Source organism: Physella acuta, unplaced genomic scaffold (assembly GCF_028476545.2).
Source record: "Physella acuta isolate Inbredline_101_S28 unplaced genomic scaffold, ASM2847654v3 ptg000497l, whole genome shotgun sequence".
Lineage (NCBI taxonomy): Eukaryota > Metazoa > Mollusca > Gastropoda > Physidae > Physella > Physella acuta.
Window position 1 is genome coordinate 326,884 of NW_026732016.1, and position 13,183 is coordinate 340,066.

Here is a 13,183-nt window from a genome sequence, read left to right on the forward strand (position 1 = left end):
AATTGTTTATACAAAGTACTATTTTCTGCACATTTTTATTGTTCATTCAGTGCATTTTATTGTATCAAACATTTTGAACTATGGAAACAAAATGCATAAAAATGTTTTAATAAGTAGCTTTTATTTTATAATGTACTAAAAAGGAGAAAAAAATTATTGTCTTTAACTTTATAGTATAAATATAATATATAAAAATGAACTACTATTACTACTATTTAAATAACTAAAAGAATTAATTTTATAAAGTAAATTTGAGTAATGTTTAGTTTGAAATTGTGTCTGTTTCAGGTTTTATCCAATCCAGAATTTCTGGCTGAAGGTACGGCCATCTCTGACCTGCTGAAGCCAGACCGTGTCCTGATTGGTGGAGACCAGAGCCCAGAAGGACAGGAAGCTGTGGACGCGCTCTGCTGGGTGTACAAGCATTGGGTGCCCTCAGAGAACATCATCACCATGAACACCTGGTCATCTGAGCTCTCCAAACTGGTCAGTGGCCAAACACAATTTATTTGATTAAAACATCTGGTCTGTAGCTAAACACAATTTATTTAAATTTAAAATCTGGCCAATGGCAGCACAAAATTAGTTTTGTTTAAGATATTAAAATGATCAGAAAGAAAGTGAAGATGAATTAGGTTTTTGTTTTTATAAAAATAGTTTTTATTATGTTATGTTAAAAGAAGTGTCATATTCCCCTCCCACAGGCAGCAAATGCATTTTTAGCCCAAAGAATTTCCAGCATAAACGCCATGTCAGCAATCTGTGAGGCCACAGGAGCAGACGTGGATGAGGTAGCTCACGCCATAGGGACAGACACGAGGATAGGACCCAAGTTTCTCAAGGCCTCAGTGGGTCAGTTGTATAGTGATCTCTCTGTGTGGTTCATTCAATGCTCATTATAATACATCGGCTTAAGAAACAAAATTTCCAACTTAAATAAGTAAATTAACTTTTCTTTAATGTAAATTATAAAAAATTTATTTAAACATATTTTTGTTCCCAGGTTTTGGTGGCAGCTGTTTCCAAAAAGATGTTCTAAACATGGTTTACCTGTGTGAGTGCTTGAACTTACCTGAGGTGGCAGCCTATTGGCAACAGGTGAGAGAACCTTCTCACCTTATGACATCATCAGATGACATCATCAAACAACAACAACACACAACACAAACCACCTGGATCAGGTGAGAGAACCATCTCACCTGACCCAGGTGGCACAGATGCCATCATCAAACAACAACACACAACACAAACCACCTGGGTCAGGTGAGAGAACCATCTCACCTGACCCAGGTGGCACAGATGCCATCATCAAACAACAACACACAACACAAACCACCTGGATCAGGTGAGAGAACCATCTCACCTGACCCAGGTGGCACAGATGCCATCATCAAACAACAACAACACACAACACAAACCACCTGGATCAGGTGAGAGAACCATCTCACCTGACCCAGGTGGCACAGATGCCATCATCAAACAACAACACACAACACAAACCACCTGGATCAGGTGAGAGAACCATCTCACCTGACCCAGGTGGCACAGATGCCATCATCAAACAACAACACACAACACAAACCACCTGGGTCAGGTGAGAGAACCATCTCACCTGACCCAGGTGGCACAGATGCCATCATCAAACAACAACACACAACACAAACCACCTGGATCAGGTGAGAGAACCATCTCACCTGACCCAGGTGGCACAGATGCCATCATCAAACAACAACACACAACACAAACCACCTGGGTCAGGTGAGAGAACCATCTCACCTGACCCAGGTGGCACAGATGCCATCATCAAACAACAACACACAACACAAACCACCTGGGTCAGGTGAGAGAACCATCTCACCTGACCCAGGTGGCACAGATGCCATCATCAAACAACAACACACAACACAAACCACCTGGATCAGGTGAGAGAACCATCTCACCTGACCCAGGTGGCACAGATGCCATCATCAAACAACAACACACAACACAAACCACCTGGGTCAGGTGAGAGAACCATCTCACCTGACCCAGGTGGCACAGATGCCATCATCAAACAACAACACACACAACACAAACCACCTGGATCAGGTGAGAGAACCATCTCACCTGACCCAGGTGGCACAGATGCCATCATCAAACAACATCAAACATGTTCTGTATCCCCATTGTTTCTCTGCAGGTGATTGCCATCAATGACTACCAAAGGATGCGCTTCACTAAACGAATAGTGGAGAGTCTGTTCAACACCGTCACCAACAAAAGGATTGCCATTTTAGGATTTGCTTTTAAAAAAGATACAGGAGACACCAGGTAAGTCAGGCAGACGCAAAGTACCGTGTCAGTTGTTGGAGTTGTTGCACCAGCAGTCATTAAAGTGTAGCCTACATGAGCTTAATTAGTGTAACAAGGTTAGGGTTAAGTCTGCTCATCTGAAATGTTATTTAACAATTTCAGAGAATCTGCTGCCATATACGTCTCTAAATATCTATTGGAGGAAGGCGCCCAGATACGTATATACGACCCAAAAGTTCCGGTGGACCAAATTATGACGTGGGTTTTAGTTTTTCTTTGGCTATGTTTGGTTAACATCATGTATTCTATAATTAGAACTTTTAAGGCAGAGTAGTTTCCCTTGTTTTAGTAGCACTACTAAGCTGTGATAAAATTTATATTCCCAGTGATCTGAAATCTGCTGAAGTCACAGATGAACCAGAGCTAGGTAGGTCAACATTCAATTCAATTTTGTTTAAATTTACAATATAATTCTAATCTTAAAGGTGTAGTAAAAGAAACAAAAGTAGGTAAAAAGTAACCAGTAGATGTTAAAATCAATAATATCAACAAAAAAAGTTAAACAATAATGTAACATTCGAAAAAATGTAGCTGTTGTATCTCATAACCCTGGGCAGGTGGTTGGTTCACAAGAGTTTTTTGTAATGTTATGACATCCTTCTGGGTCCTCTGCTAGAAGTTTGTGCAAACATTGTTAGAGCTTTGTATGCCTGCATTGAGTGTCCATGCCTTGCTGTTCCTGTTTGATTTACGAAAAGAAATCTTTCGAGCACTCAAAATCCCCTTAGCTTGCTTAGTGCTTTGGGGATGATGTGGGTGATTCTTGCTAGTTTTTTCTTGGACATAATAGAAGCTATTGACCTTTGGACATATATGCCTTGTGATTGTGTTATTGACCTTCTGATTGACCTTCTGATTGACCTTGTGATTGACTTTGTGATTGACCTTGTGATTGACCTTGTGATTGTGTTATTGACCTTGTGATTGACCTTGTGATTGTGTTATTGACCTTGTGATTGACCTTGTAATTGTGTTTCAGTTGAAAACCTGGTCTCTATATGCAATGATGCTTACACTGCAGCAGAGGGTTGTCATGCTCTGGTGGTGTGCACAGAATGGGATGAATTCCAGGTGAGTGACCTAGTTTGATAGGTGAGTGACCTAGATGTGACAGGTAAACATTTTGTACCACCTGCATTCCCTACTGTAACTTTTGTTTATTATAATTTATAATTTTAGTCAGAAAATTTAAATCTTATGCATTATATTTGTACTAGTTATTTGTAATACAAAATTAAGTTTCAAAATTTAAATGAAAAATGTAAATGGTTTTATTTCCTTGTTTGCTCAGGATTTGGATTATCAAAGGATTTACAACAAGATGCTAAAACCTGCCTTCATCTTTGATGGTCGTCTAATCCTTGACCATCAAAAGCTGATGGAAATGGGATTTAAAGTTGAAACCATTGGCAAACGCTTATGTAGGGACCAAACTAAAGTGGTTAGAAAATACGCCAATGGGACACCCTAGACTTTTGATTTGATTCAAAAACAAAATTTAGCTTTTAGTTTAAAAGTTAACTGGCAGATTTATGATGGGGGATCAGTTACCTGGACCATTAAACAATCACTTAGTCAAAAGCATAAACACTTTTTTTTATATATTTGAAAATCTAAAACAGATTGGACTGCTATTGCCAAAATTTTATTTTTAGATTTGAATTGAAATGAAAACTAATGATTCCTTCATGATCAATATTAATTTTTCAATTTTTATTCTCTCTGTTGATATAAGGTGGATATATGAAAAGATAAAGAATATTTTGGTCAAAACCACTTCAGTTGGTGTCTATAGATAGACATTATATCTGTTAAGTAGTTACATCAAATGTTGATGACACTAGTTTTTAAAAATGTGACACTTTTAACTATTTTAGTTTCAGTTAAAAACCACTTTTTATTTATTAACAATTCTGGTCTGTTATTTTTGACCTGCAACCCAATCAAATCAGTGTACATATGTACAGTTCATGTTAAGTTTTGTACTGCTAGGATGATGCAATTCGATCACCACACAGTTATTAGTCCTGCAGTCGCTTGTGTAAATATTTACAGCACAAACGTGCCTTATCCAACCAGGCTGTTGGTGACCCTATAAATAGAACAGGTAAATCACCACTAGAGGGAAATGTGGGATCTCATTGGTCCACATGATGTTCATATAGTTCAGTACAAAATGTGTTCAGATTCATTTGCTTTCATCTCATTAGGATTAGCATTATACATTGTCTATTGAAAAAAATCTCAGTCAAACGTTTTTATAATCATATTGATGTGTCATACAACAAACCTTTATTTATAAATTTCATATTTTATTTCATGTAAACTATATTTTACAACAGTGTTGATTCACCAATGTTGATGTTTTACAACAAAGTGTTAAGTTATAAAATTACATTTACAATGTGTTACCCTTTACCAATTATTATGACAAATATTCAAATGTAAATTTTGTAAATATACACCATGACATGCAGGGCATTTTGTAGTGGTCATCCTTTCAGGCAGTTTCTGTTCACTCTTTACTAGCACATTTCTCCCAACCTTTGTAAGATGTAATTTTATATCAGAAGTCACTCTTTACATTTGTGGAAGAAGTTTTCACTTAACATTAACTTCACCTAATCAACTGGTAGCCTAGGGGATGTTTCTGTAAAATATGTATTTGATTTTTATTTAATGTAATAATGCTATACACTCCTGTGTCAAGAGATTTCATGAGAAGACCACAACTTTGAGCAAAAAAAGACAGTCCATCAGCAAATAAAGCAGCATTACAAATTAAAATGTTAGCATATTTTGTCTTCCATTTTAGTTTCATGTTAATTAGGCAACCACATTTTACAGATTCAGGGTTGATTTTGTTAATGAGTTCCTACATCATTCTACTTGGTCAATTTTAAACTGCTTCAAAAAATGTTTTATTAAAATGCAATATTGTATAAATCTATGAGTGGGGTAGAAGAATTGTTTGTGCATGATTCATTTTAAAAATGTGCACGGTTATATGCTTATGATTAAAATGTTTTGTGATGGCTCTGTTTTTAGAGTTTGATAATGCATAAATTATGTACAAATTATGTACAATTTATTTTTGATGTCACTGGTACATATTTACTGGGGCGCATACATTCTGTAATAAATCAATATATCTCAGTATTCTGTAAATAAACGAGGGTGAAACTAATAGAATAAATGAGTCAGTTTTTTGTTTCTTATTGTGTATGTGGTGTGTGTCCTGTCCTCAGGTAGTACCTTCAGTGACGTGAAGTATATTTGGGTAACCTCTATTTCAAAGTTGAGATCTGCTGACTCTTATTACTTATGTGTCCCATCCTACAGGTGCAAATAAACAATTTTCTTTCTTAAATATAGGTTTATATAAACAATACAAACAGGAACCAAGGAATAATATTAAACTTGGTTTTATATGGTAATATTCAATTTTAAAAAAGGGAGATATAAAATAAAACACCAAGGTCTAGCTCTAAGAAAAGCTATTTTTGTATTTTTTTTCAGCTTTTATTATGTTCACTTCTGCTTGTGAGGGCTGGCTAACCTTGTAACTAAACTTTGACACACTTCAAATGCAGCAATTTTGTTCAAACTTTCTAGATACATTTAACAATGCAAGAATATCTTTTTATTTTAGATTTAATTAGATTTTAGTTTAGACATAAAAATTTGATTTTAAAAATTACTTTAATAACATAGTACTACTAGCATACACTGTGTCAGCTGGAAGTCACAGCTGAGTGATTTTTAAAATCTGAGCATCAACCACAGATTAAGAAGTGGCAAGTATTGTCTTTCAGAGATCGCAAGCTACTATCGGTTTTCTGCGCAAATATTAATAGGCGTAGGCCTATGGATGCAGTAGGCTACGTGTGAATTTCTATTTAGAATGAGTTACTAAAATGCGGATCATAAAACATAAAAAACTTTATACAATAAGTATATAAATAACAAACATTTTTAAAAATAAAAATGAATTTGTTTTTTTCTAGAAGAAAATGTAAATAAACATGATATAACAACTAGGAGAAGTGGTTTAATACAATGTTATTTGATTTTACAATTTTATCCGAAAAGTTATAGGGTATAAATAAAACTACTAAAAATAAGGTTTTAAAAAGTCAACCACGGAGTTTCTCTACAGCCAATTAATGTTTGGCTTACTCAAGAGAAAAGCAGGTTACAATTTACTAACTTGATAAAAATAAATAAAAATCCAGCCTTTAAAAAACCCCAACACGAAATACTTTAAGATATCTGCTTTTGCAGTTTTTATTAAATTGATTTTAAAATATTAACTTTCTGAAGATTTTCTAGTTATTTTATTTTACTGCCACTATATAGGCATAATTGAAAAAAAAAATTAATTTTTTTTTTATGAAAACAACAATTATGGAACGAAGGGAAACAACCAAGTAATATTTTTTAAGCCAGATTGAATTTTTATGGTCAAAGGGAAACAACCAAGTAATTTTTTTTTAAAAAGCCAGATTTAATTTTTATGGACGAAGGGAAACAACTAAGTAATTTTTTTTTTCGAAAACGCGGACGTAATAGATCTAAGTTAATTCCCTTAAGACTAAGGAAATCTTCTGAAACATGAGTTAAAAATAAATTTACGATTAGTGAAAGCGAAAGTTGTAAGTAAATAACTTGGTTAGGAGTAGACGGTAAACATCACCACTCTTAGTCTTACTGTACTAGATCTAATTCTTAATAGTATAGATCTAGAGTTTACTAAGTTATAAAGTTATAGTAGTTGAGTAGTACGTTACAGTGCTCACGTGAGTGAGAACTGAATTGAGTATTGACACCATGTAAAATGTAATGGAGCGAGGTGACTCGCTTTTTAATTTTTAATTTTAATAATTATTATTTCACAATTTGAGGAGGATTTTATGTTTTTTAAAATACAAAAATGTTTCCTTGTTTCATTTTTATAATAAGTCTTAACTCTTAACTTAAGACTTAGATCTATGATGATTCTAATGATCTTATCTATAGTCACTAAGTCACTATACTTAGTACTTAGTTTCTAGATTGAAACCTTGTCGTTTAAGTCTAAATTTATTAATTTAAATATGTGACTAAAATGCTAAAGACAAAATGAAATCCTAAGGCTAACTTAAACTTATTCTTACTTCTTAAAAATCTTAGTCTAGCTAGAGTAGAGTCTTAGCACTCTTAGTAGTCATAGTGATGTACTACTTACTAAGTACTTACTACTATATATTAATATATACTAATATGGCCTTACTATATGAATGTTCAATCTCAATAACAATAACATATTTTCCAGAACTGGGACTGCCTGACAGAGGTGAATACAAACTACTAGTCTGCTCATGTAACATGGCCACAAGCACACAAACTTTTTGACACACAAACTTTTTGACACACAAACTTTTTGACACACAAACTTTTTGACACAATCTTATATTGTTTGTCACTGGACTAAAATGGAAGTGGTTAAAAATGATTCCCAGTGTTATTTTACTTGGAGAAAACACCTGTTTCTGGTTGCTCTAAAAAAAACATCCCTTCTCCTTCAGTGGTTGAACCTTGAGACAGAGTTCAACTCAGCTTCATCTGATTCCTCATCAGATCTGGATGATTTAGACAGAAAATCAGAACCATCCCACACAAGTAAACAGAAGGTTTATTCAAAGTCTTGTGCCCTTTCAAAAACTTCATTAAATCTGTGTGATTATTGTAAACGCCACCTTTCCAAAAGTTGCCTTGAGTTGGTGTCTGTGAGTTTCTCACTGGACCCTGGACTTGGCCAAGAAATTCCAGTTTTTGTTGTCAAAGGTCAAGAGGTCACTGCCTCAAAACCTGGCAAGGTCAGCAAGAAACCAGGAACACAAATTTTACTTTTAGTTGGGGTGTCGCAGCACGACTCTGGGAATAAACATAGCTCGCAGTTTTCTTTTAGTCTAGAATTTTTACGGGAGTTTTCACTTCCTGTCATATTCAGCTCCCTGTTAAACAGCCATGTGGGAATTATCCCAGAATTTAAACTGTTGTGTGTGGATGAAACCACATCGACACTTCACATATTTCATCAAGGTGTCACAACACCCAGGATCCAAGACTTCAGGCTGCCTGTTGGGGAGACCCCAGCCCAACAACTGGCTGTCATGGGGGAGACCCCAGCCCAACAACTGGCTGTCATGGGGGAGACCCCAGCCCAACAACTGGCTGTCATGGGGGAGACCCCAGCCCAACAACTGGCTGTCATGGGGGAGACCCCAGCCCAACAACTGGCTGTCATGGGGGAGACCCCAGCCCAACAACTGGCTGTCATGGGGGAGACCCCAGCCCAACAACTGGCTGTCATGGACCTCCACTGTGTGCACCAACATGGCGTCTTCCTGCTTGTTTTAGCTGCCACACAGTCTCGCCAGTGTTTCTGCTGCAAGTTTTCACCTGTGTCTTCTGATAAGGAAACAGGTCAACACTTTGAAGTAGAGTACATTTCTCTTGATGCCTTGTTTGTCTCAGACTTCTCCCAGATTGTCAAGTCCATCAAACTCTGGCCGTCCTGCTGCCAGAGAGATGCCGGTAGAAACAAAACAGCCCTGACCATGTTGACAGTGACAGGCTTTGTCCTCCACTTTGTCAGTGGTGTCATGTCAGGGTGTGTCAGCATTACTGACCAGCTGGAGACAGGGGAGTGGACAGACGAGATGTGGGGAGAGTGTTCTGTGAAGATCCTGAACTTCAGTACTGCCCACAGCGGGGATGTGAGCGCCATACAGGTCAACACCCAATGTTTTTTGATCAGCTGGGACACAGACCAGGTACAGACTTAGTTCCCAGATTTTTTTCTTTCACTATATGTCACATACATTTATTTTACAATATTATCTGTTGGTAGTCTGTGTTTAAAAAAAATCTACATTTTATTAGATTTTAATTCTGAACATTTATTTTCACTTTTATTTTAAATTGGCATTTTTTTTTAGTAAGTTTTATTTTTAACTTTCAGGTGATAAAAACCTGGCAATCTGTTTCATCCATTCACAGCTGTGATCTCCAGTCCTGTGGGTTCCCTCTGTTAGTGCTTGTTCTTCTCTCATCCAAGGGAGGAAACCAACACTTGCTTGACAGGTCAAGAACGGTAACTGTTGATCTGGATGACATTGATGAAAAGGCAGTAGCAGGACTTGAAACAAGATCTGATGATTTGAGAGATGTTGAAAACTCGGAGCAACAAAATTTTGCAGCACATTCTCTACTTCTGCAGCATAAAGTACGTGGCATACAAACGTAATACTGGCCAGATAGTTGTCATCTGATTCTGTTGACCCTGGGGTTGATTTATAATTTTAAAAAAAAATTTTCTCACTCAAGTCTTTCTTCTCTCGTCACTCATCTTTTTTTAAGCTGGTGTCACTGATGTTATTTGATTATTTTCACACTACGCGGAGTCTAAAATTAGATTATTTTCACACTAGAACCTAAACTAAAATGTGATTATTTCCATACTACAACCTAGTCTAAAATTTGATTATTTTCATACTACAACCTAGTGTAAAATTTGATTATTTTCATACTACAACCTATGCTAAGATTTGATTATTTTTGTTAAAATGACATAAAATCATTTAAAAAATTGAGTTTCTATCTACCAGAGCCATGTAAAATCATTTTAAAAAATTGAGTTTCCATCTACCTGAGCCATGTAAAATCATTTTAAAAAATTGAGTTTCTATCTACCAGAGCCATGAGCTGTCACTACAAGAAGCCCAGTTGGAAGTCCAAAGTAAAATGTTGTTTGTTGGTGACCTGTGGCAGAGTTTTTCTAAACTTCAGCTAGAAGAGTTTACACGCAAGAGCTCTTGTCTAGTAAGTTACTTTTTGGTTGATTATTAAGTTGATATTTTTAATAACCACAGTTAATAGAAGTAAAAAAAAATCTAAAATATTTAAAACTTTATTTTTCCATAAAATTGTCAGTCTTCCATATTTAGACGTAACTCTTTAAAAAATTCTAGCCTCCCCTTGTGCCCCTGGGGTCTGTGCCCCATACGTCTGTCGCCATCCACCGGAACCTTCCGTACAAGTCTATTGGCCAGGAGAAAATGCTGGATTGTGGAGAACCTTGGATCAGAACTCTTGAGAACTCTCTCATTGTAGGAGTTAGGATACAGAATGTCTCTCAGTGGTAGGTACACACTCCAACAATTTGTAGGAGTTAGGATACAGAATGTCTCTCAGTGGTAGGTACACACTCCAACAATTTGTAGGAGTTAGGATACAGAATGTCTCTCAGTGGTAGGTACACACTCCAACAATTTGTAGGAGTTAGGATACAGAATGTCTCTCAGTGGTAGGTACACACTCCAACAATTTGTAGGAGTTAGGATACAGAATGTCTCTCAGTGGTAGGTACACACTCCAACAATTTGTAGGAGTTAGGATACAGAATGTCTCTCAGTGGTAGGTACACACTCCAACAATTTGTAGGAGTTAGGATACAGAATGTCTCTCAGTGGTAGGTACACACTCCAACAATTTGTAGGAGTTAGGATACAGAATGTCTCTCAGTGGTAGGTGCTCCCAAGTGCTCTTCATTTGATTTTAAACTCACACACTCAGAGTTCACACACAATATTTCTGTTGTTTTACAAAAACTATAAAAACAATGTTATGGATGTTTTATTTGTAATGTTTGGTCTAATAAACATTTAAACTTAGTGAAGCATGTATTGCACACAATATAAAGAGTGTGTTTTATTACAAAATAATGCACTTTTTAAAATTGAAACAACTGTTGAATCAATTGTGTTTACCAACAAACCTCACCTGATCCAACTTATGTTTAACAAGCCAGTGTGTTGTACCAGTTGTGTTTACCAACAAACCTCACCTGATCCAACTTTTGTTTAACAAGCTAGTGTGTTGTACCAGTTGTGTTTACCAACAAACCTTACCTGAACCATCTTTTGTTTAACAAGCTAGTGTGTTGTACCAGTTGTGTTTACCAACAAACCTCACCTGATCCAACTTATGTTTAACAAGCCAGTGTGTTGTACCAGTTGTGTTTACCAACAAACCTCACCTGATCCAACTTTTGTTTAACAGGCCAGTGTCAGACATTGTCCTGACTCTTCTCCCTGCGTCACATGCTGCCCTAGTGGAGTCAGTCTCACACCACTCCCACACATCCAGGCTGACCCCCACACACCTAGGTCAAGGCCAGTCTATGGACGTTACATGTTGCGTGAGTCTGTCGCAGGTTCTCTGTGCTCCCAAGTTTCACTGTGTGGTCACGTATGGTGTGGGTGAAGTCCCCACCATGTGGTCTGCACATCAATACGTTGCTGACGTCCAACTGACAGATGATGATGTCATACAAGAAAGATTTGGCCTAGAGCAGCCGCTTGGTCTGGGCAAGTCTGAGTTAGGTAAGAAATCTATTTTTAGATAATTTAAGGGTGAACACTGCCATGGTGCTTATTGGGTCTAACTGTGTGTGGCTGAGTCCCTAATGATCAAGATTTACGGATGGGAACCGAGGATAGCTGTATTCTTCTTTTTTTCGTTTGTAGTGTAAATGGCACAATATAATTTTTTAATATGGATTATATATAGTGTTGGGGTCAGTCTAATAATAGAATGGTCATGACAGGCGATTTTGGTTTTACCGTAGTTTTCTTGTTAAATTTGAGGAAATAAGCAATGTAATCTAAAACAGAGAATATAAGCTCTTCATTTCTATAAAAACCTCTAGAGTGTTGCATAGTTCCTCTACCATTAGATGTAATAAGCACTATTGAACTGTGCACACAAATTTGAAAGCATACAAAAGAATCTGAAAGCTGCCAACCAAACCTCAGTCCCATCATGTCCTAATTCAGTACCAAGTTTGTTCACTCAATACCAAGTTTGTTCACAACAAACTTGACCCTTCCTGTTTGAATATTTATAAACCTATTTATAAAACTTTCTTGAACTCCCATTGAAACTTTGTAGCAGGTGAGGAGATGAGACGTCAGGACTTGCTGGCACTAGACTGTTGCCAGGTACCAACACACCTGTCTGTACACAGCCTGTTTAGCTCTGTGGGTGACCTCCCCCACAAGCTGCAGACACACCCGTCCTTCCATTGGCTGGACTGGGCTGACCAGTTCATCTTTACAGCCAATCAGCAGCTGAGGTTTGCCAGAGTTCAAGTGATGAAACAATGTGACAAACATCATTTAAATCTGGTCATCTACAGCAGGTGAGAGCTTATAGACAACCTCAGGCTTGTGTGTGGGCGGGGGAAAGTCTTGAACCCATCAGCTAACCTAGATGTTCTAAGTTGTATTTTGCATCCGTTGCTGTAACCAGCATGTACCTGTCTGCTATAGTTTATCAGTTATGCTGCATGTCATCTACAGATGTGAGTACCAAGCGTTGCTCATGGTCAAGCTCCTGTACTCTCTGGTACCAGATGATGTGACCTTTCAACCCCTCACCCCTGACCCCCACCAGCTGATCAGGGAGTGGACACTACAGGACATTGACCACCAGATCAGACAGCTGCAGCAGACCTTGGCTCACACTCAAGGTCAAAGTTCACCCACATTTAGTAGCTCCAGAGGGAACAAGTTATCTCGACCACAAGCCAGGTCAGGTGGGGATGAGGTGGAGAGGGCCACCAAGAAATGTAAACTTGCAGGAGAGGAGAGCAAAGATTAAAATACAAAACAACCTGTGCCTGCTTAAGTTGGCAATAAACTCATTTTGTTATTCTCAAAGTTTTTCATTTTCTCTCTACGCCCCCCCCCCCCCCCCCAGCAATTAGAAACAAAAAAGAAAACTA

At 37.3% G+C, this 13,183-nt stretch overlaps 2 protein-coding genes across 10 annotated transcripts in view; both read left to right on the forward strand.

The window, feature by feature from the left end:
* The window catches only part of LOC131944549 (UDP-glucose 6-dehydrogenase), a 35,192-nt gene extending 30,364 nt beyond the window's left edge, over positions 1-4,828 (forward strand). For all 7 annotated transcript variants that reach the window (XM_059305228.1, XM_059305225.1, XM_059305226.1 and 4 more), the window contains 8 exons: positions 289-486; positions 705-852; positions 1,004-1,098; positions 2,180-2,310; positions 2,455-2,550; positions 2,679-2,719; positions 3,332-3,423; positions 3,644-4,828. In XM_059305228.1, coding sequence (XP_059161211.1) covers positions 289-486; positions 705-852; positions 1,004-1,098; positions 2,180-2,310; positions 2,455-2,550; positions 2,679-2,719; positions 3,332-3,423; positions 3,644-3,823 — 981 coding nt within the window. In that variant the 3' untranslated portion in view covers positions 3,824-4,828. The remainder of the gene's footprint in view (positions 1-288; positions 487-704; positions 853-1,003; positions 1,099-2,179; positions 2,311-2,454; positions 2,551-2,678; positions 2,720-3,331; positions 3,424-3,643) is intronic.
* A 2,131-nt stretch (positions 4,829-6,959) lies between these two features.
* LOC131944581 (uncharacterized) lies at positions 6,960-13,107 on the forward strand. 3 transcript variants are annotated; one of them, XM_059305269.1, is made up of 8 exons: positions 6,960-7,007; positions 7,667-9,170; positions 9,359-9,622; positions 10,093-10,218; positions 10,368-10,537; positions 11,458-11,780; positions 12,352-12,598; positions 12,759-13,107. In XM_059305269.1, exons 2-8 carry the CDS (start codon positions 7,827-7,829, stop codon positions 13,057-13,059), a joined length of 2,775 nt encoding a protein of 924 aa, XP_059161252.1. In that variant the 5' UTR covers positions 6,960-7,007; positions 7,667-7,826; the 3' UTR covers positions 13,060-13,107. The 3 variants fall into 3 exon arrangements, with proteins under 3 accessions (XP_059161252.1, XP_059161251.1, XP_059161253.1); XM_059305268.1 differs by lacking the exon at positions 6,960-7,007 and adding an exon at positions 7,010-7,037; XM_059305270.1 differs by lacking the exon at positions 6,960-7,007 and adding an exon at positions 7,031-7,064.
* Positions 13,108-13,183: the final 76 nt, after the last annotated feature.